This window comes from Gorilla gorilla, chromosome 23, assembly GCF_029281585.2.
Source record: "Gorilla gorilla gorilla isolate KB3781 chromosome 23, NHGRI_mGorGor1-v2.1_pri, whole genome shotgun sequence".
Classification (NCBI taxonomy): Eukaryota; Metazoa; Chordata; class Mammalia; order Primates; family Hominidae; genus Gorilla; species Gorilla gorilla.
The window spans coordinates 16,674,695-16,698,837 of record NC_086018.1 but is presented as its reverse complement, the minus strand read 5'-3'; the positions used below and the strand labels follow the sequence as shown (position 1 = coordinate 16,698,837).

Sequence of the window (24,143 nt, the reverse complement as noted above, 5' to 3'; positions counted from 1 at the left end):
TATTCTTGTAGTTTTTAGTGGATTCCTTGGCATTTTCTACATACTGTATCATGTTATCTGTGAATAGACAGTTTTACATCTTCCTTTCTAATCCAGATTCTGTTTGTTTCAACATTGCATCGGCTAGAATACCCAGTACAGTATTAAACAGAAGTGACAAGAACAGAAATCGTTGAATTATTTCTGACCTTAGGGGGGAATTTTTAGCCTTTTACAATTAAATATGATGTTGGCTGTGGATTTGGGGTAGATAAATCCTTTATCAAGTTGGAGAAGTTCCCTTCTATTTTCTATGTCTACTGAGATGATCACATAGTTTGTGTCCTTTATTAGTGTGGTGTATTACATAAATTAATTATTGCCTATTAAGCCAACCTTGCATTCCTGTGGTAAATCTCTTTTGGTCATGGTGTATGGTGGTTTTTTTATGTTGTTGGATTTTGTTCACTAATATTCTAAGGGGTTTCTGTTATTTTTATAATTGGTCTATAGTTTTCTTTTCTTGTGATGTCCTTTTGTGACTTTGTAATTAGGCAAATGTTGGCCTTAGAGAATGAGGTCCTTCTTTCTCTATATTCTGAAAGAATCTGTGAAGGACTTATTTCTGTCTTCTTTGAGTATTTGATAGAATTCAACAGTGAAAGCCTTCTGGTCCTGGGGTTTTCTTTGTGGGAAGATTTTAAATTTCAAATTCAACTTCCTTACTTGCTGTGAATCTGTTCAGATTTTCTGTTTTCTTGTGTCAGTTTTGGTAATTCGTGTCTTTCTAGGAATTTATCCAGGTTATCTAAGTCTTCTAGTATGTTGACATAAAATTGTTCATAATATTCCCTTCTTTTAATTTCTTTGGGGTTGGCAGTGTTGCCCTCTTTCATTCTTAATTTTGATAATTTGTGTCTTCTCTTTTTTTCTTGATCATTAACTAAGGTTTGGGTCGGGCCTGGTGGCTCATACCTGTAATCCCAGCACTTTGGGAGTCTGAGGTGACAGGATCACTTGAGACCAGAAGTTCAAGACCAGCCTGGGCAACATAGGGAGACTCCATCTCTACAAATTAAAAAACAAAAACAAAAAACTAGCCAGTGTGGTAGTATGTGTCTGTGGTTCCAGCTACTCAGAAGTCGGAGGCTGGAGGATCATCCTAAGCCCATTATGTCAAGGCTACAGTGAGCTGGGATAGTGCCATTGCACTCCAGCCTAGGTAACAGAGTGAGACCCTGTCTGTAAAAATAAATAAATAAGATTTGTTAGTTTTCCTGATTGTTTTGAAAAACCCTACTTCTGGCAAGGTGTATATAGGCAGCTCCAGGAACATGCGCACAGCTGCCTACCCTGTGCCTTTCTTGTTAAAATGTAGCATACCATTTTAATTCTTCTGAATTTTTCTTTTTACTATTTTGTGTGTGTGTGTGTATTTTTATGGTGGTTGCTGTAGGGTTTATAAAATGCATCCTAACATCACAAATGATTTCAGATTATTAATATTAACTTCTATTAAAATGCAGAAATTTCACTCCAGCATAGCTTCATTTCCTCTTCCCTCTGTTGTGCTATTTTTATCATTCATATATATGAATATATAAAATATATTAAAAAAGAGAAAATAAGATGCATATATGCGTCTATATATGTTATAAACTCAACAACCTATAGTTTTATTGTGGTTTTAAATGATATTATTTAATGAAATTAAGAGAAATCTTTGTACTAACCAACATATTTATCATATCCAGTGCTCTTTATTTCTTTTTGTGGATTTGAGCTCCCATCTTAGGTCAGTCTGATTAGAAGTCATTTACCATAAGCTGTTAGTGCCTGAAGACAGTGAGGGTTTAACATTTACCATTTTGACTAGAGAGCAAAACTACGTCACACCTAAATTATGTCCAAAAGCAGTTGTTTTATAAATTTATATAGTTTAAACTTAAGTTGATAATATAGCTAACTTTAGAACTGTTTTATGGCAGCAGGCCTTTATCTTACTGATCATGTGTTTTGGATATAAATTGTATCAAATTTCGGCCGGGCACGGTGGCTCACACCTGTAATCCCAGCACTTTGGGAGCACAAGGTAGGTGGATCACCTGAGGTCAGGAGTTTGAGACCAGCCTGGCCAACATGGTGAAACCCTGTCTCTACTAAAAATACAAAAATTTGCTGGGCATGTTGGTGTATGCCTATAATCCCAGCGACTTGGGACGCTGAAGGAGGAGAATTGCTTGAACCCGGGAGGCGGAGGTTGCAGTGAACCTAGATTGACCCATTGCACTCCAGCTTGGGCCCCAAAAGCGAAACTCCGTCTCAAAAAAAAAAAAATTGCATGAAATTTCACCATTGAGTTGCTCCTGTTTGTGAATTCAAGAAATCATCTTAATTATTGCCCAGGTATATCATGATATCATTAAAGACTTTCTGTTAGCAACAGCAGCCTTATTTCTCAAATTGTGGTTTAAAACCAGTTTTGCTAATTGATGATAATGTTGTAATAATATGAGTTGTTGCGTAGCTTGGCTAACTAACTGGATAGTCAGATTAACTCTTTTTTTCTAGCTGTGTAGCTCAGAGATAGTAGTACCTCAAAAAAAGCTAGATCTGTAAATAATTCTGCTGTTAACATGAGTATACAGATGTCTTTTGGGGAACCTGTTTTTAATCCTTTTAATTCTATACCCACAAGTAATTGACTGGATCATATCATTATTCATTTTTAATTTTTTTGAGGAACTGACATCTCTTTTCTATAGTGGTTGCACTATTTTACATTATCAATAGTGCACAGGGTTCCAGTTTTTTCACATTCTTGCTAACACTTGTTATTTGTATTATTTTCTTTTTAATGGTAGCCATTTTTTTTTTTTTTAAGAGACTGTAACTTTGAACTCCTGGACTCAAGCTATCCTCCTACCTCAGCCTCCCAAGTAGCTAGGACTATAGGCATGCGCCACTACAACCAGCTAATTAAAAACATTTTTTCTTTGTAGAGACAGGGTCTTGCCATGTTGCCCAGGCTGTCTTAAACTCTTGGCCTCACATGATCATCCCGTCTCAGCTTCCCAAAGCGCTAGGATTACAGGCATGAACCACTCCACGTGGGTCATTTTTTAACTGGACTATTTGTGTTTTTTGTTGTTGAGTTGTATGCATTCTTTATATATTCTGGATATTAACCCCTTGTCAGATATATGATTTCCATATACAGGCATACCTGGAAGATATTTTGAGTTCAATTCCAAGCTACCACAATAAAAAGAATATTACAGTAGTGAGTTACATGAATTTTTTGGTTTCCCAGTGCATATATAAAAGTTATATTTATACTATGCTGTAATCTATTAAGTGTGAAATAGCATTATGTCTAAAAAAATGGATTATCTTAATTAAAAAATAATTTGGCTGGGTACAGTGGCTCACGCCCGTAATCCCAGCACTTTGGGAGGCCGAGGCGGGCGAATCACAAGGTCTGGAGATCAAGACCATCCTGGCTAACACAGTGAAACCCTGTCTCTACTAAAAATACAAAAACCAAAAATTAGCTGGGCGTGGTGGCGGGCGCCTGTAGTCCCAGCCTGTCAAGAGGCTGAGGCGGAGAATGGTGTGAACCCGGGAGGCGGAGGTTGCAGTGAGCCAAGATTGCGCCACTGCACTCCAGCCTGGGTGACAGAGCGAGACTCCATCTCAAAAAATAAAAATAAAAATAAAAATAAATAATTTATGGCCAGGCATGGTGGCACATACCTCTAATCCTAGCACTTTCAGAGGCCAAGGTGGGAAGATCGCTTGAGCCTAAGAGTTCAAGAGCAGCAATGCAAAGAATACAGTGAGACCTTAGCTCAAAAAAAAAAAAAAAAAAATTCTGGGTGTGGTGGTGCACGCCTGTAGTCTCACCTACTCAAGGAGGCTGAGATGGGAGAATATCTTGAGCCCAGAAGTCTGATGACTGCATGTCAGCCTGGGTTACAGAGAGAGACTCTGTCTCAAAATAAATAAATAAATAAATGAATAATCTATTTATTTATTCCTAAAAATTGCTTACCATTATCAGCCTTCAGTGAGTTGTAATCTTTTTTTTTTTTTTTTTTTTTTAAGATGGAGTCTCTCTCTGTCACCCAGGCTGGAGTGCAGTGGTGTTATATCAACTCTCTGCAACTTCTGTCTACCAGGGTTAAGGGATCCTCCTGCCTCAGCCTCCCGAGTAGCTGGGATTACAAGCACGTGCGACCACGCCCAGCTAATTTTTGTATTTTTAGTAGAGATGGGGTTTCACCATGTTGGCCAGGCTGATCTCGATCTCCTGACCTCAAGTGATCTGCCAGCCTCAGCCTCCCAAAGTGCTGGGATTACAGGCATGAGCCACTGTACCCAGCTGTGAGTTGTAAACTTTTTACTGGTGGAGGGTCTTGCCTTGATGCCAATGGCTGCTGATTGATCACAGTGGTGGTGGCTGAAGGCTGGAGTGGCTGTGGCAATTTTTTTTTTTTTTTTGAGACAGAGTCTTACCCTGTTGCCCAGGCTGGAGTGCAGTAGTGCGATCTCGGCTCACTGTAAGCTCCGCCTCCCGGGTTCACACCATTCTCCTGCCTCAGCCTCCCAAATAGGTGGGACCACAGGCACCTGCCACCAAGCCCAGCCAATTTTTTGTATTTTTAGTAGAGATGGGGTTTCACCACATTAGCCAGGATGGTCTCGATCTCCTGACTTCGTGATCCACCTGCCTCAGCCTCCCAAAGTGCTGGGACTACAGGCATGAGCCACTGCGACTGGCTGGCAATTTCTTAAAATAAGACATCAGGCTGGGTGCGGTGGCTTATGCCTGTAATCCCAGCACTTTGGGAGGCTGAGGCAGGCAGATCATGAGGTCAAGAGATCGAGACCATCCTGGCCAACATGGTGAAACCCCGTCTCTACTAAAAATACAAAAAAATTAGCTGGGCCTGGTGGCACGCTCCTGTAGTCCCAGCTACTTGGGAGGCTGAAGCAGGAGAATTGCTTGAATCCGGGAGGTGGAGGTTGCAGTGAGCCAAGATCGCGCCACTGCACTCCAGTCTGGCAACAGAGTGAGACTCCATCTCAAAAAATAAATAAATAAATAATAAATAATTTAAAAAAAAGACATCAATGAGGTTTCCGCAGGGATTGACTCTTCCTTTAATGAAAGATTGCTCTGTAGCGTGCAATCCTGTTTGCTAACATTTTACCCACAGTAGACTTCTTCCAGAATTGGAGTCAGTCCTTTCAAACTCTGGTGCTGCTTTATCAGGTAAGTTTATGTACTGTTCTAAATTCTTGTAGTCATTTCAACAGTGTTCACAGCATCTTCACTGGGAGTAGATTCCATTGGAAGAAACCACTTTCTTTGGTCATCCCTAAGAAGCAGCCCTCATCTGTTCAAGTTTGATCCTGAGATTGCAACAATTCAGTCCCATCTTCAGGCTCCAATTCTAATTCTCTTGCTGTTTCTACCACATCTGCAATGACTTCCTCCACTGAAGTCCTGAACCTCACAAAGTCATTCATGAGGGTTGGAATACACTTCTTCCAAATTCCTGTTAATATTGATATTTTGATCTCCTCTCGTGAATCACAAATGTTCTTAGTTGCATCTAGAATGGTGAATCCTTTCCAGGAGGTTATCAATTTACTTCGCCTAGATCCATCAAAGGAGACATATTTATGGCAGCTGTAGCCTTTAAAAATGTATTTCTTAGGCTGGGCACAGTGGTTTACACCTGTAATCCCAGCACTGTGGGAGGCTGAGGCGGGTGGATCACAAGGTCAGGAGATCGAGACCATCCTGGCTAACACGGTGAAACCCCCTTCTCTATTAAAAATACAAGACATTAGCTGGGCATGGTGGCGGGCGCCTGTAGTCCCAGCTACTGGGGAGGCTGAGGCAGGAGAATGGCGTGAACCCAGGAGGCGGAGCTTGCAGTGAGCCGAGATCACGCCACTGCACTCCAGCCTGGGCAACAGAGTGAAGACTCCGTCTCAAACAAAAAAAAAAAAAGCATTTCTTAAATAATAAGACTTGAAAGGTGAAATTACTCTTTGATCCACGGATTGCAGAATTGATGTGTTAGCAGGCATGAAAACAGCTTTCATCTCCTTGTATATCTCTGTCAGAGCTCTTAGGTGACCAGGTGCATTGTCAAAGAGCAGTAATCTTTTGAAAGGAACCTTTTTTTTTTTTCTGATCAGTAGATCTGAACAGTGAGTTTTAAATATTCAGTAAATCATGCTGTAAACAGATGTACTATCATCATGACTCTTGTTGTTCCATTCATAGAACACAGGCAGAGGAGATTTAGCATAATTCTTTTTTTTTTTTTTTTTTTTTTTTTGAGACAGAGTTTCACTCTTGTTGCCCAGGCTGGAGTGCAATGGCACGATATTGGCTCACCGCAACTTCCACCTCCCGAGTTCAAGGGATTCTCTTGTCTCAGCCTCCCAAGTAGCTGGAATTACAGGCATGCACCACCATGCCCGGCTAATTTTTTGTATTTTTAGTAGAGACAGGGTTTCTTTCCACGTTGGTCAGGCTGATCTCGAACTCCTGACCTCAAGTGATCTGCCTGCCTCGGCCTCCCAAAGTGCTGGGATTACAGGTGTGAGCCACTGCGCCTAGTCAATTTAGCATAATTCTTAAGGGCCTTAGGATTTTTGGAGTGGTTGGTGAGCATTCCTTCCATTTAAAGTTACCAGCTGCATTATCCCCTAACAAGAGAGTTAACCTGTCTTCTGAAGCTTTGAAGCCAGGCATTGACTTCTCTCTTGCTTGAGTCCTAAATGGCATCTTTTTCCAGTAGGAGGTTGTTTCTTCTCCACTGAAAATTTGTTCATCAATGATCTTAGCTAGGTCTTCTGGAGAACTTGACACAGCTTCTGCATCAGAACTTGCTGCTTCACCTTGCCGTTTTATGCTATGGAGATGGCTTCTTTCATTAAACCTCATGAATCAACCTCTGCTAGCTTCAGACTTCTGCAACTTCTTCACCTCTCTCAGCCTTCATGGAATTGCAGAGAGTTAGGGCCTTGCTGTGGATTAGGCTTTGGCTTAAGGGATTGTTCTGGCTGCTTAGATCTTCTATCCAGGCCACTACAACTTTCTCCATATCAGCAATAAGGCTGTTTGTTTTCTTGTCATTAATGTGTTCACTGAAATAGCACTTTTAATTTCCTTAAATAACTTTTCCTTTGTGTTCACAAGTTGGCTAACTGGTGCAAGAGACCTAACCTTCAGTCTGCCTTGGCTTTTGACATGCCTTCCTCACAAAGCCTAATCATTCCTAAATTTTGACTTAAAGTGAGAGACGTAGGACTCTTCCTTTCGCTTTCACTTTCCTTTAGCAAGGAAGGTTGTTAAGGTTGTTAAATGGCCTAATTTCAATATTGTTGCGTCTCAGGGAATAAGGAGGCCTGAAGAGAGGAAGAGAGACTAGGGCTTGGCCAGTCAGTGGAGCAGTTAGAACACACACATTTATTAAGTCCACTATCTTATATGTGTGTGGCTCATGGTGCCACAAAACAATTACTGTAATAACATGAAAGATCACTGATCACAGAGCAGTATAACAAATATAATAATGAAAAAGTTTGAAATATCATGAGAATTACCAAAGTGTGACCCAGAGACAGGAAGTGAGCAAATGCTGTTGGAAAAATGACACCAATAGACTTGCTTGATGGAAGATTGCCGCAAACCTTTGATTTTTTTGTTGTTGTTGTTCACAAAACAAAAAAAAACGCCTGTAATCCCAGCACTTTGGGAGGCCGAGGCGGGCAGATCACCTGAGGTCAGGAGTTCGAGACCAGCCTGGCCAACATGGTGAAACCCCGTCTCTACTAAAAATACAAAAATTAGTTGGGCATGGTGGTGGGCGCCTGTAATCCCAACTACTACAGAGGCTGAGGCAGGAGAATCTCTTGAACCTGAGAGGCAGAGGTGGCAGTGAGCCAAGATCATGCCATTGCACTCCAGCCTGGGCAACAAGAGCGAAACGCTGTCTCAAACAAAAGAAAACAACAAAACAAATGCAATATCTGCAAGACACAATAAAACAAAGTGTAATAAAGTGAGGTATGCCTGTATTTTCTCTTATTCTGTGGGTTGCCTTTTCTCTCTTTTGTGACCTCTGATGCTGTCCAATTCATTTTTTTTCTTTTATTGTCATATCCAAAAAAATCATTGCAAGATCCAATGGCATCAAGCTTTTCCCCTATGTTTTCTCTAAACATTTTATGATTTTAATCGTTGGGGTTTTTTTTAACCTGTGAACTTTTTACTGGCCTCCTGCTCCCCAAAGGATACCCTGCTTCTGCTGGCTCAATTCCTCAGAACTTTGGTGTCATTGGTCTCAAACACCACTTTGCCGTCCACTATCCTGCAGGTGGTGGTCTTTTGGATGGTTTGCATGGAGTTGCTGCTGTCTAGGGCCTCACCAAGATTGAAGTCCTCCCCATCTTCCAGCAGGCGGCGGTAGGTGGTGATCTCAGCCTCCAGATTGACCTGGATGTTCCAGGCCTCGTACTCCTGGGCCTGGCGCTGTCCCTCTGCCCAGGTCTGTGCCAGCTCCGACTCCAGGTACAGTAGGACCCTGTTGAGCTGCTCCATCTGCATGGTATAGCAGGCCTCCACCTCCCTTAGGCTGTTCTCCAAGCTGATCTTCAGATTTCTCATCAAGTCCAGGCCAATCTCCAAGGACTGGACTGGACATCTCGGCTCTGTGAGTGTTATCTCAGCAGCTCTGATCTCGGTGGACTGCGTGATGACCACTGTGGTGCTCTCCTCAATCTGCTGGGATCAGTACCTGTCCAGCTTCTCTAGGTTCTTCTGAGCCAGCTTGTCATATTGGGCCCAGATATCTGCCATGATCTTGCCAAGGTCCTGATATTTGGACATCTGCCTCCACAGTCAACCCAAAGCTAGCAATACGGGCTTGTAGGCCTTTTACTCCCTCTTCATGGTTCTTCATGAAGAGCAGCTTCTCCTTGAGAGTCTCAATCTTTGTCTTCATCTACAGCCCAGTGACACTGGTATCATCAGTGACCTTGCAGAGCCCACGGATGTCGCTCCTCACAGACTGGCGCATGGCCAGCTCTGTCTCATACTTGACTCTAAAGTCAGCAGCACCAAGATGGGCATTGTCAGTGTGCAGAACGATGAAGGCATTGTCCGCAGAATTTGCAAAGATCTGAGCCATCAGTTTCTCAGTGGTCTTGAAGTAATGGCCCAGTCTCTGACCTGGGGTCCCTTCTTCTCCAGGTGCTCCCGGTTTTTGCTCTCCAGCCTCTGATTCTCAGTCTCCAGGCTCCTCACTCTGTCCAGGTAGGAGGCCAGGTGGTCGTTCAGGCTTTGCATGTTCTCCTTCTCATTCTAGATGCCCCCTATTCCTGCCAGACCCCTGGCCATCCCAGTGGCCAGGGCCCTGGACCCCAAGCCACCCTGGAAACTGGTGGAGCAGGACACAGAGATCTGGGAGCCCAAATCCCTTACGTCTGCATAGATGCCGGCTGGACTGCTGATCGACCGGGTACTGTAGCTGGGTGGCTGGACGGATCCCAGGGACTGGTAGTTAGTAGAGAAGGTAGTGGAGTGAGTGGTGAAACTCATGCTGTCTGGGGAGGAAAGTGAGAGAACAGGACTCAGGTTCTGCCTGTGATTTTAGTTTTTATGTTTAGGTCTTTAATCCATTTTGAGTTACTTTTTGTATATGGTATAAGGTAAGGGTCCAATTTTATTATTTTGTGGACCCAGTTTTCCCAGTATTATTTGTTGAAAAGAGTATTCTTTTTTCTCATTGAATGGTCTTAGTACCCTTGTCAAAGATCATTTGATCATATATGTGAAGGTTCATTTTTGGGTTCTCTCTTATATTCCACTGGTGTCTGTGTTTCTATGCTGTTACCATACATTTGCTTACTTTAACTTTGTAATGAGGTTTAAATTCAGGAAGTGTGAGATCATCCAACCTTGTTCATCTTTATCAAGATTATTTTGGCTATTTGAGGTCCTTTGAGGTTCCATATACATTTTAGAATGGATTTTTCTATTTTTATAAAAAATGTGTTTGGGCTTATTGAGTTTTTTGAGGCACTTTTATCAAATCAGTGCATGCAGCTGTTTCTAGACTTTCTTCTGTTTCATTGATCTATGTGTCTTATGACAATAACATAGGTTTTATTAATAGCTTTATAGTACATCTCAACATTAGGTACTTTGTAAGTCTTCCAGCCTTGCTCTTTTCCAAATTTGTTATGTCTATTCTTTGTCCTCTGCATTTCCATATTCATTATAGCATCATTTTATTTTCCACCAAACAAAAGATGCTGGGCCAGGGTGGTGGCTCACACCTGTTATCCCAGCACTTCGACAGGCTGAGATGGAAGGATTGCATGAGGCCAGGAGTTTGAGACCAGCCTGGGCAGCATAGCAAGACCTAGTCTCTAAAAAAAAAAAAAAAAAAAAAAAATTAAAAATTAGACTGGGCATGGTGGCTTGCGCCTGTAATCCCAGCACTTTGGGAGGCTGAGGCAGGCGACTCACTTGAGGTCAAGAGTTTGAGACCAGCTTGGCCAACATGGTGAAACCCCATCTCTACAAAAAAATACAAAAATTAGGTGGGTGTGATGGCATGTGCCTGTAATCCCAGATACTCGGGGGGCTGAGGCAGGAGAATCACTTGAACCTGGGAGGTGGAGGCTGCATTGAGCTGAGATCATGCCACTGCACTCCAGCCTGGGGAGAGAGACTGTGTCTCAAAAAAAAAAAAAAAAAAGAAAGAAAGAAAAAGAAAAGAAAAAGAAAAATTAGCTGAGTGTGGCAGTGCATGCCTATAGTCCCAACTACTTGGGAGGCTGAGGCAGGAGGATCACTTGGGCCCAGGAACTTGAGGTTGCAGTGAGCTATGATTGCTCCACTGTACTCCAGCCTGGGTGACAAAGTGAGGCCCTGTATCTATAAAAAAGAAAGAAAGAAAGAAGGAAAAGGATTCTGGGACTTTGATTGGGATTGCATTGAACCTGTACGTAATTTATGGGGAAATGACATCTTGGCAATTTTAAGTGTTCTGATCCATGAACATGGTATGCCCCTTCTTTTATTTAAGCCTTTACTTTCTTTCAGGAATATTTTATAGTGTAGAGACTTTGCTTACCCTTTGTTAAATTTACTCCAAAATGCTATGTTTTGGGTGGTGGTATGAATTTTTTTTTTTTTTTTTTTTTTTTTGAGACAGAGTCTTACTCTGTCGTTCAGGCTAGAGTGCAGTGGCACAATCTTGGCTCACTGCAACCTCCGCCTCCCAGGCTCAAGCAATTCTCCCGCCTCAGCCTCCCGAGTAGCTGGGATTACAGGAGTGTGCCACCATGCCCAGCTAATTTTCGTATTTTTAGTAGAGATGGGGTTTCACCATGTTGGCCAGGCTGTTCTTGAACTCCTGACCTCCGGTAATCTGCCCGCCTCGGCTTCCCAAAGTGCTGGGATTACAGGCGTGAGCCACCATGCCTGGCCTGAATTCTTTTTCATATTTCCAAATTGTTTGTTGCTAGTATCTCAAAATTCAGTTGATTTTTTTTGAGACCTGTTTTCACTTTGTCACCCAGGCTGGAGTGCAGTGGCATCATCTTGGCTCACTGCAACCTTTGCCTCCTGGGTTCAAGCGATTATCCTGCCTCAGCCTCTCAAGTAGCTGGAATTACAGGCGCCTGCCACCAAGCCCAGCTAATTTTTGTATTTTTGGTAGAGATGGGGTTTCACCATGTTGACCAGACTGGTCTCAAACTCCTGACCTCAAGAGATTCACCAGCCTCAGCCTCCCAAAGTGCTGGGAATACAGGTGTGAGCCACTGTGCCCAGCCCAATTGAAATTTTTGTAGGTTGTCTTTGCATCTTGCTGCACTCCTGTAGTCATCTATTAATTCTAATAGTTGTTTTGTAGATTTGTAGATTCTGCAGGATTTTCTTTGTAAATAATTATGTTGTCTGTGAGTTAAGACAGGTTTACTTCCTTTTTTGATCTTTATGCCTTTTATTTTTCTTGCCTTATCACACCAGCTATGTTATTCTCAGTATCAAAACAAGTGATCAGAGAAATAATCCTTGCCTTGTTCCCAATCTTTGTGGGAAGCAATATTTTAATATTTTATGTTAGGTCTAAATTTTGTATAATTCCAAAATCAAAATTTAGTTCATTGCTACACGTTGAAACAATATGGATCTCTTGCCAGAGAATGGATGCCAAATATTTTGTCTAGAACTGTACTGCCCTATTGGACACTAGCTACATGGGGCTGTTTAACATTTAAATTAATTAAAGTTAAATAAAAGTATAAATTCAGTTCCTGAAATATCTTGCTAGATACATCTTAAGTGCTTAGTAGCCACATATAACTATTATCTGCTGTGATGGATACAAATATAGAATATATCCAACATTGTAGAAAATTCCATTTGTCAGCATTGGTCTAGAATTTAAGACAAATTTGGAGAAGTTGGTTTAATGTGAAGGGATAGTTGTAGTCTTTCTTGAAAATTGGAGACCACACAGAGAAGGGGTGTCTTATGTTTTTGCTGAGTTATCCAGAAAAGTATTTTAAAACTAGAAGAAACCAATCTAAAAGAGAGGCTTGCTTCAGTAGAACTAATTTCTCATTGTTATTCACATATTTCTATGAATAGTTACATACTTCTACATTCCTCTGAAGAAGAATGTAATGCATACAGGCTCTTCTCAATATTTAGACATGAAGGTATGCTTAATTACTACTCTGGCAGCATTTTCAGACCCTGTTAATCAGATTAGCAGTACAACCTAAAGTAATATTAAAAGAATTCAGAATTAAGAGTATACGAATTTGTCTTTCAGATTTTTAATTTGTCTTTCTCTAATCTCTATTATATCAAATACTAGCTGGGAAGACACTTCAGATCTTTAATATTGAGATGAAGAGTAAAATGAAGGCTCATACTATGGCAGAAGAAGTGATTTTCTGGAAATGGGTTTCTGTGAACACTGTTGCCTTGGTGACCGAGACTGCAGTCTACCACTGGAGCATGGAAGGTGACTCCCAGCCCATGAAGATGTTTGATAGACATACCAGTCTGGCGGGCTGCCAGGTGATTCACTACCGGACTGATGAGTACCAGAAGTGGCTGCTGCTCATAGGCATCTCGGCTCAGGTAAGCCTTGAGCTGCCTTTAGGGGCTGGTCTGATGTAACTTTGAAGCCCAATATTAGAATGGAGTGGTTAAATCATTAGAAGTTGGTTATAGGGCCAGGTGCGGTGGCTCACGCCTGTAATCCCAGCACTTTGGGAGGCCAAGGTGGGCAGATCTCTTGAGGTCAGGGGTTTGAGGTTGCAGTGAGCCAAGATTGCGCCACTGCACTCGAGCCTGGGCAACAGAGCAAGACCCTGTCTCAAAAAAAAAAAAAAAAGTTGGTTATAGGTATAAGGCAAAAGTAGGCCTGGAACTGAGAGAAATAGAGATTACAAAGAAATCTGAACTTGGATCAAATAATCTTAATTTACCTTTGGCCTATTAACTACTACGGCATTCCTTCAGGTTACTGATGTTCATTGTATAAACTATTTCTAGCACTGTTTTGAGAGGTTGTTGAGGAATTTTGTAGAGTAATTTGGAACCCATAGATTTATAAGAAGTAGTCCTTCAGGAAGACGAGAGAGGGCTAGACATCCTGCCCACTGCGTCCCAGCCAGGGCAGGGAGGGACCGTGGCCCATGGGGTCAAAGGGCCCCGATGTGCACAGCTGCCGCAGGGAGGGAGGTCTTGGGGAAATGGACGGTCAGCTGGCCTGTCCTTGGTGATTGCACACACTGCCCGCACACACCACGGCCCACACACAACGCGGCCTTCCTGGCGTCTCTGGCCCCCGCGTGTCTGCACTGTAGGTATTGTATCAAAGTCCCAGCATCTAGATGGTTAACATAGAGCTGCTTCTGTGTAAATGCTGCTTATTTGAAACACTAAAAAGCATTTAATTTTATGGGAAAAAAAGAAGTAGTTCTTAGACTGTATTTTAAGGACTTACTGGAATGTTACTAACTCATATTCTGTTATACTGAAAGCAGTATCTTTCTGTCCTCCCTTTTTTTTTTTTTTTTTTTTGAGACGGAGTCTTACTCTGTCACCCAAGCTGGAGTACAGTGGCGCGATCTCGGCTCACTGCAAGCTCTGCCTCCTGGGTTCATGCCATTCTCCTGCCTCAGCCTCCCCAGTAGCTGGGACTACAGGCGCCCACCACCATGCCTGGCTAATTTTTTGTATTTTTAGTAGAGATGGGGTTTCTCTGTGTTAGCCAGGATGGCCTCGATCTCCTGACCTCGTGATCCGCCCGCCTTGGCCTCCCAAAGTGCTGGGATTACAGGCGTGAGCCACCGCGCCCGTCCCCTTTTTTCATTCCTGGTGGCTAATTCAGTCACCAGATACTTGAGGACTACAGGATGTTTGCACTTGGGACATAGATCTTCATCATTCAATCCTGATGACCAGTGAATGATTTGTCTATAGCCTAGTGGGGAAGGTGTATCTGCACAATTCTAGTAATTAAGGAACTGTCACATGTTTGAAGAGAATACTGTGGGAGCCATGAGAGAGCAGCTTAAGTCGGGACAGCCCACAACACAGGGGATCTAAGCTGCATTTTGCTAGCTATTAAAGTGCACTTTGGAAGGACACAGTGTATGCAAAGGCACAGAATGGAGGAGAATGGCTCTTTCTGGGAGTCTGGGGTCACCCACCGTGGATGATACCTATAGGTAAGCATATTAGGTAGCTAGAGGGGCAAGACTTAGAGAGATGATTGGGGGCCAGACTGCAGGCAATGGGAATTATGTAGCAGGTTTTGAGTGAGAGTGATGTAATTAATTTTCCTTCTTAGCAGCATAGTGGAATTGAAAAAATGCTATCATTGATGTTGAAGATGGACCACCATGAAGACTGGAGGCCAGGAGACTAGTTGAAAGGCAGATACAGGAACAAAACCATGTAGTCTGTTCTGGAGTAGAGACATGTATGAGAAAGGTTAAGAATACGCAAACAGGGAAGGAGTACTTCCATTTCTGGAACGCTCTCTTCCATTTCTGCAACCCCCAGAAGATACGAAGCATGTGTGACTAGATGAAGGCAGTGGCATTGCAGATATACAGGGGAGACAAGACCTAAGACTTTGGCTTACTCACGCTGATAAAGGGCATCTACAACAAATACAACTAACATCTTACTTCATGTTGAAAAACTGAAAGCTTTCCCCCAAGGATCAGAAACAAGACAAGGATGTCTTCTCTTGCTACTTCTGTTCAGCTTTGGACTAGAGATTCTAGCCAGGGCAATTAGGTGAGAAAAACATAAAAGGCATCTAGATTTAGGCTGGGCACGGTGGCTCATGCCTGTAATCCCAGCACTTTGGGAGGCCGAGGCAGGCAGATCACGAGGTCAGGAGATCGAGACCATCCTGGCTAACACGGTGAAACCCCGTCTCTACTAAAAATACAAAAAATTAGCCGGGCACAGTGGCGGGCGCCTGTAGTCCCAGCTACTCGGGAGGCTGAGGCAGGAGAATGGCATGAACCCGGGAGGCGGAGCTTGCGGTGACCGAGATAGCACCACCGCAGTCCGGCCTGGGCAAAAGAGCGAGACTCCGTTTCAAAAACAAAACGGAACAAAAAGGCATCTAGATTTAAATGGAAGAATTAAAGCTGTCTCTATTTGCAGATGACATAAGCTTGTATATGGAAATCCTAAGGAATCTAGTAAAAAACTATTAGAACTAATAAACAAATTGAACAAGGTTACAGAATACAATATCAGTATGCAAACATCAATTGTGTTCCTAAACATTTGCAATGAACAATCCAAAAATGAAATCAGGAAAGCAATCTCATTAATAATAACATCAAAAGAATAAAATACTTAGAGGTAAATTTAATTTAAAAAGTGCAAAAGTTACATTCTGAAAACTACAAAACATGTTTGGAAGTAATTAAAGAAGATCTAAATCGAAAAATATCGCATGTTCATGGACTCGAAGATTTAATACTTTTAGGATGGAAGTACTCCTCAAATTGGTCTACAAATTCAACATAATCTCTTGGAATACCAGCTAGCTTCTTTGTAGAAATTGACAAGATGATCCTAAAATTTATGTGGAATTGCAAGGAACCCAGAATAGCCAAAACAACCATAAAACAAATAAACAAAAAGTTGGAGTACTTATACTTCCCAATTTTAAAACTTACCACAAACCTACAGTGATCCAGAATGTGGTACTAGCTGGGCTCAGTGACTCATGCCTGTAATCCCAGCACTTTGGGAGGTTGAGGAAGGTGGATAACCTGAGCCCAGGAGTTCGAGACCAGCCTAGGCAACATGGCAAAACCCATTTTTTACAAAAAATGCAAAAACTAGCCAGGCATGATGACATGCACCTGTAGTTCCAGCTACTCTGGAGGCTGAGGTGGGAGAATTGCTTGAGCCTGGGAGGTGGAGGTTACAGTGAACTGAGATTGCACCACTACACTCCAGCCTGGGTGACAGAGTGAGACCTTGTCTAAAAAAAAATTTTTAAAAGTTAAAAAAATAGAATGTGGTACTAACTTAAGAATAGACGACAAACAAATTAGCTTGGTGTGGTGGCATGCACCTGTAGTCCTGGCTACATGGGAGGCTCAGGCAGGAGAATTGCTTGAGCCCAGGAGTTCAAGGTTACAGTGAGCCATGATCATGTCTTTGCATTCCAGCCTGGGCAATAGAACAAGACCCTGTCTCTAAAATTAAAAAAAAAAAAAAAAAAAAAAGAACAGATGAGTCCCAGAAAAGTGATGTGCCCAAAAAACAGGTTTTGTTTTCCTTTCTTTTCTTTTTTTGTTTTTCTGAGACAGAGTCTCGCTCTGTCACCCAGGCTGGAGTGCAGTGGCGCGAACTCAGCTCACTGCAACCTCCACTTTCCAGATTCAAGTGATTCTCCTGCCTCAGCCACCTGAGTAGCTGGTGTGTGCCACTATCCCCAGCTAATTTTTGCGTTTTTAGTAGAGACAGTGTTTCACCATGTTGGCCAGGCTGGTCTTGAACTCCTGACCTCAAGTGATCTGCCCACCTCAGCCTCCCAAAGTTCTGGGATTACAGGTGTGAGCCACCATGCCCGGCCCATTTATTTGTATTCATCTTTAATAATAATATGCCATGAAAAACCTTAGCATACCATCAGTCATTCTAAAGGGAAGATTGCTTTTGCATGGTACCTGGCGATTTTTTTTTTCAGTTTCAAAATCAGCTTTGATGGTTTGTGAACAGGGTATGAAAGTTAATTTTCTGATTAAAGGGAAGGGAAACCAAATAAAAATTATCAAAACCTAGCCATACCATCAACTTAGAAATAAATTTAAATTTACTCAAGGTTATTTCTTTTTTTTTTCTTTTCTTTTGAGACAGAGCCTTGCTCTGTTGTCCAGGCTGGAGTGCAATGGTGCGATCTCGGCTCACTGCAACCTCCACCTCCTGGGTTCAAGTGATTCTCCTATCTCAGCCTTCCAAGTAGCTGGGATTATAGATGTGCACCACCACGCCTGGCTAATTTTTTTTGTATTTTTAGTAGAGACAGGGTTTCACCGTGTTGGCCAGGCTGGTCTCAAACTACTCAAGGTTATTTCTAATAAGTTGTGAACATATTTCTCTGAATCAAAATAATATCAGTAGAGTGCAAATATATATTTTAAAAATTCATTAATTTTAATTTCTTAATTTTAATTTTAATTTTTTTTATTTTTTGAGACAGGGTCTTGCTGTGTCGCTGAGGCTGGAGTGCAGTGGCACAATCTCGGCTCACTGCAACCTCCACCTCCCGGGTTCAAGCAATCCTCCTGCCTCAGCTTCCCGAGTAGCTGGGATATTATAGGCACGTGCCACCACGCACTGCTAATTTTTGTATTTTTAGTAGAGACGGGGTTTCACCATGTTAGCCAGGATGGTCTCAAACTCCTGACCTCAAGTAATCCGCCCGCTTCGGCCTCCCAGAGTGCTGGGATTATAGGCATGATCATTTGAACTTATTCCTCCAGTCTAATCAAAGTGTTGTATCCCTTGTGGTCAATTGATTTTTGACAAGGATGCCAAGACAGTTCAGTGAAAAGAAGAGGAGTTGTTCAATACAGGGTTTTGGGATGCTGGACATTTATATGCAGAAGCATTAAATGGGACCTCTGTCTCATAATACTAAAAAACTCAAAATCGATCAGACCTAAATGTAAGAACTGAACCTATAAAACTCTTAGAAGGGCCAGGCACAGTGGCTCATGCCTGTAATCCCAGCACTTTGGGAGGGAGGCTGAGGCAGGCAGATCACCCTGTGGTCAGGATTTCGAGACCAGCCTGGCCAACATGGCGAAACCCCATCTCTACTAAAAATACATCATGAATGAACCTTGGAAATATTAAGCTAAGTGAAAGATGCCAGTCACAAAAGACCACATACTATATGATTCCATTTATTTGAAATGTTCAGGATAGTCTGACCTATAGACACAGAAAATAGATAAGTAGTTGCCTATGACTGGAGGTGGAGTGTGGGAGATAGGAATGAGGATTGAATGCTAATAGGGTTTCTTTCAAAGGATGAAAGTGTTCTAAATCTATGTTGTAGCGATGATTGCACAACCCTCTGAGTATACAAAGAAACATTGGATGGTATGCTTTAAACCAGGGGTGTCCGATCTTTTGGATCCCCTGGGCCACACTGGAAGAAGAATTGTCTTGGGTCACACATAAAATACACTAGCAATAGCTGATGAGCTAAAAACAAAAATTGCAAAAAAATTCATAATTTTTTTTTTTGAGACCGAGTTTTGCTCTTGTTGCCCAGGCTGGACTGCAGTGGCATGATCTTGGCTCACTGCAACCTCCGCCTCCCGGGTTCAAATGATTCTACTGCCTCGGCCTTCCTGAATAACTGGGACTACAGGCATGCACCACCACACCTGGCTAATTTTGTATTTTTAGTAGAGATGGGGTTTCTCCATGTTGGTCAGTCTGGTCTCGAACTCCTGACCTCAGGTGATCTGCCTGCCTCGGCCTCCCAGAGTGCTGGGATTACAGGTGTGAGCCACCATGCCCAGCCAAAAGTTCATAATGCTTTAAGGAAGTTTATGAATTTGTGTTTGGGCCACATACAAGGCTATACTGGGCCACATGTTGGACAAGCTTGCTTTAAATAGATAAGTTCTATGGTGTGTGAATTATATCTCAATTAAGCTTTTAAAAATACCCTTGGGGGCCAGGCATGGTGACTCACGCCTTTAATCCCAGCACTTTGGGAGGCCAAGGCAGGAGGATCACCTGAAGTCAGGAGTTCAAGACCAGCCTGGCCAATGTGGTGAAACCCCGTCTTTACTAAAAATACAAAAATTAGCCGAGAGTTGTGGCATGTGCCTGTAATCCCAGCTACTTGGGAGGCTGAGGTGGGAGAATCGCCTGAACCCGGGATGCAGAGGTTGCAGTGAGCCGAGATCACACCATTGCACTCCAGCCTGGGCAACAAGAGTGGAACTCTGCCTCAAAAACAAAACAAAACAAAACAAACAACAACAAAACAAAAACTCTTGGGAATTATGCCTCTTTACAAAGAAATCATCATGTTTGAGGAACATAAAACAAAAATTATAAATCATAGTTACATGTATATGCTTTACTGACAAACTAAAAAACAACAAATAAAAAAATCCCATGCATTTACCAACAACAAAACACCTCATGGGCATAAGAATAGACATGTAGACCAATGGGAAAAAATGTAAGGTCCAGGAATACACCCCTACATCTGTGGCCAATTGATTTTTGATGAGAGTGTCAAGACTGTTCAATGGTGAAACAATAGTCTCTTCAGGAATGGTGCTGGGACAACTAAATATCCACATGCAAAAGAATGGAGTTGGTCGCCTGCCTCACACCATGTACAAAAATAAACTCAAAATAGATCTGAAACCTCAATGTGGAAGGTAAAACTACAAAACTCTTAGAAGAAAACATAAGGAGAAAGCTTTATGACTTTGGATTTGGCATGGATTCTTAGATATATAATAGCACCAAAAGCCTGAACAACAAAATTAAAAAATAGATAATTTGGACTTCAGAATTAAAAACTTTTGTGCATAAAAGGATATTGCCAATAAAGTGAAAAGACAACCTGGGATGTAATATTTGAAAATCATATATCTGATAAGGGTCTAGTATCCAGATATACAAAGAACACTTACAACTCAACAACAAAGAGTCAACCCAGTTAAAAAATGGGCAAAGGACTTGCCTGACATCATTAGCCATTAGGAAAATGCAATTCAAAACCACAATGAAGTACCACTTTACACCCACTCGAACGGTTATAATTTTTACAAAGTAGAAAATAAGTGTTGGCCCTGAGATCAGGAGTTTGAGACCAGCCTGACCAACATGGAGAAACCCCATCTCTACTAAAAATACAAAATTAGCTGGGTGTGGTGGTGCATGCCTTTAATCCCAGCTACTCTGGAGGCTGAGGCAGGAGAATTGCTTGAACCTGGGAGGCAGAGGTTGAAGTGAGCCGAGATTGCGCCATTGCACTCCAGCCTGGGCAACAAGAGCGAAACTCCATCTCAAAAAAAAGAAAAGAAAAGAAGTGTTGGCAATGATATGGAGAAAATGGAAGCCTCCTACATTAGTGGTAGGAATATAAAAATGTTCAGATGCTGTGGAAAGCAGTTTGGTGGTTCCTCAAAAAGTTAAACATAAGGCCAGGCGTGGTGGTTCACACCTGTAATCCCAGCACTTTGGGAGGCTGAGGCAGGTGGATCACGAGGTCAGGAGATCGAGACCATCCTGGCTAACACGGTGAAACCCTGTCTCTACTAAAAATACAAAAAACTAGCCGGGCTTGTTGGCGGGCGCCTGTAGTCCCAGCTACTTGGGAGGCTGAGGCAGGAGAATTGCATGAACCCGGGAGGCAGAGCTTGCAGTGAGCCAAGATCGCACCACTGCACTCCAGCCTAAGTGACAGAGGGAGACTCCATCTCAAAAAATAAAAAAAGTTAAACATAGAATTACCATTTGACCCAGCAGTTCCACTGTTAGGTGTCTACCTAAGAGAAATGAAAATGTATCCACACAAAAACTTTTACACAGATATTCATAATAGCATTTTTTATAATAACCAAAAGGTAGAAACAGCCCAAATGTTCACCAGCAAATGAGTGGATAAACAAGTTGTGGTGTATCCATACAGTGGGATATTATTTAACCCTAAAAATGAAGTACTGATACATTCTACACATAGGTAAACCTCAAAAACTTACTAAATGAAAAAAGTGAGGCACAAAAGGCCTCATATTTTATTGTTATTCCATTTACATGAAATATTTAGAATCAGTAAATCTATGGAGCTAGAAAGTAGGATTGGTGGCTGCTAGGGGACTTGGGTCAGGGGACTGGGGACTGACTAATGGGCACAGGAATTTCTTTTGGGTGATGAAAATGTTTTGGAACTATGATGAGGTTTTGGTTCCACACATTGCGAGTGTCCTAAATGCCATTCAATCATACATTTTAAAATGGTTCATTTTGTTTTGTGAATGTCACCTCAACATAAAAAGGGGAGGGGAAGCCAGGTGTGGTGGCTTACGCCGGTAATCCCAGCACTTTGGGAAGCCAAGGTGGACAGATCATGAGATCAGGAGTTTGAGATCAGCCAGGCCAACATACTGAAACCCCCTCTCTATTAAAAAGACAAAAATTAGCCAGGCATGCTTGCACGCGCCTGTGGTCCCAGTTACCCAGGAGGCTGAGGCAGGAGAATTGTTTGAACCCAGGAAGTGGACGTTGTGGTGAGCCGAGGTCACGCCACTGCACTCCATCCTGGGTGAGAGAGAGCCAGACTCTGTCTCAAAAAAAAAAAAAAAAAAAAAAAAAAAAGGAGGGGGAGAGGGGAACATGGGGCCATAGTTTGCCAACCCTGTCTAAGCATTTGCAAATACAGATGCCTGTTTCTGTTTGAAACAACTTCTGTTCCTGTCACCTGGTTAGCTCTTACTCCAGCTTAGGTGTCACTTTGGGAAGCCTCCCTGACTTACTGCTCTTGGTGAGCTGATAAGGCATCTTGTTCTCTCCCATGCTGTAGCAATCAGCACTCTGTATTGCAGTTGCTTGTGTACTTGCTGGAAACTCTTACCATCTGTTCTTGAGAGAAGGACCTGTGTCATATTTTACTTATCCCTGGCCCCTAGCATGGTGCCTGGTACAATGAATGCATTTGCTCATTGAATCCTTGCCTGCTACAGTCCTTAACATGTCTTCACCAAAATTTGACACACTTAACACTCAGCAGCCCCATGAGGTGGGAAGGTAAGCCTGGCAGGTGCCTAAGACTTAGAAGCAGGACATCGGCCCAAGGCCACACACGTAGCCTCAGGTCTGGTCTCTCACCTTCACCTTGGCTGTTCTGTCTTCTCTGCCTCTTCGTCTTGGCTTCAGTTTAGGCTTCGTTTAGGTATCTGTACCTTTAGGACTCAAATGTGCTATCATCATGTTGCTGGAAGTCTTCCCACAGTCTCTTGGGGAGGGTGAGTTTTGTCCTGTCTTTGGATTCTCATTTTTACCTTTCCATGATCATTTTTCTGTTAAAACACAGACCACTTATCTGCTGGTTTACTCCTTATTTCTCCCTATTACCAGCCTTTGGCAACCACTAATCTATTTTCTGTCTCAATAAATTTTCCTTTTCTGGATATTTCATAGGTGGAATCAGACAATATGCAGCCTTTCATGCCTGGCTTCTTTCCTTAGCATGTTTTCAAGGTTCATCCATGTTGTAGCATGTGTCAGTACTTTGCTTAAAAACGTTAACAGAAATCTGTGCAATAGAAAATATTTTTAAAGACAAAGTTGAAGCCTTTGTTATCCCATTTTAAGGAGTTGTGAGTGAGTGAGGAATAGACTGAGGATTTTACCCACGACTATATGTAAGCTCACTCAGCAGAGAGGATTGAATGTTTAATTACAGGAGCTTGAACTGGGACCCTTTTGTATTCCATTCACTTAGCTTTTTGAGCATTTGACATTGGATATAAATGTACTGAAATTCTTTAGTAGAAAATATAAGTTCTGGCTGGGCATGGTGGCTCAAGCCTGTAATCCCAGCATTTTGGGAGGCTGAGGCGGGCAGATCACGACGTCAGGATATCGAGACCATCCTGGCCAACATGGTGAAACCTCGTCTCTACTAAAAATACAAAAAATTAGCCGGGCGTGGTGGTGGGCGCCTATAGTCCCAGCTACTCAGGAGGCTGAGGCAGGAGAATGGCGTGAACCCAGGAGGCGAAGCTTGCAGTGAGCCGAGATCGCGCCACTGCACTCCAGCCTGGGTGACAGAGCAAGACTCCGTCACAAAAAAAAAAAAAAAAAGAAAGAAAATACAAGTTCTAAGTTTTATAAAAGATATTAGTCTTACTGGTTTGGGGGTTTTGGTTTTTTTGGAGACGGAGTCTTGCTCTGCCACCCAGGCTGCAGTGCAGTGCTGCAGTCATAGCTCACTGCAACCTCAAACTTCTTGGCCCAAGCAATCCCCCTGCCTTGGCCTCCTGAGTAGCTAAGACAACAGGCGCATGCCACCATGACCAGCTAATTTTCTTATTTTTTTGTAGAGATGGCGTCTTGCTATGTTGCCCAGACTAGTCTTGAACTTTCGGCCTCAAGTGATTCTCCCAAGGTGCTAGGATTGCAGATGTGAGCCACTGTGCTGGCCTTATTGGTTTTTATTAAATACAATTTTTGCTACTTAGAAATTTCAGAAAACACAATTTTCAAAATTACCTGTGATTGCGTCCCCCTGATTTAACTACTATTAATGCTTTAGAGTTTTTCCTCCAAAGTGCACGAGTTACTTTCCATGAAAAAATGCTCTCACACTTACTATATTTAACAAATTAGGATTGTCCATCTTACTTTTTTGTGGTCTTATTTTTTTCCATAGTGTTTGCCATCTTTCCACATCAAATTCAGAGTGATATCATGCCTTTAATAGCTAATACATTTAATTTTTATTAGAGGAAGTATACCTCTAATGTATGAGACTTTCATTTTAGAAATATATTTTAAGAATTGTTTCTTTATA

The 24,143-nt window shown here is 42.3% G+C and overlaps 1 protein-coding gene and 1 non-coding gene across 7 annotated transcripts in view; one reads left to right on the top strand and one right to left on the bottom strand.

Annotated features, from left to right (window-relative positions):
- Positions 1-24,143, top strand: part of CLTCL1 (clathrin heavy chain like 1) — a 112,810-nt gene that overhangs the window by 24,580 nt on the left and 64,087 nt on the right. For all 6 annotated transcript variants that reach the window (XM_004063013.3, XM_004063012.3, XM_055374935.1 and 3 more), the window contains exon 3: positions 12,906-13,174. In XM_004063013.3, the coding sequence (XP_004063061.2) occupies positions 12,906-13,174 (269 nt within the window). The remainder of the gene's footprint in view (positions 1-12,905; positions 13,175-24,143) is intronic.
- On the bottom strand, positions 17,165-17,291 carry LOC115932008 (small nucleolar RNA SNORA15). The gene has a single exon (XR_004068397.2). It is a non-coding gene; the product is annotated as a small nucleolar RNA SNORA15 (small nucleolar RNA).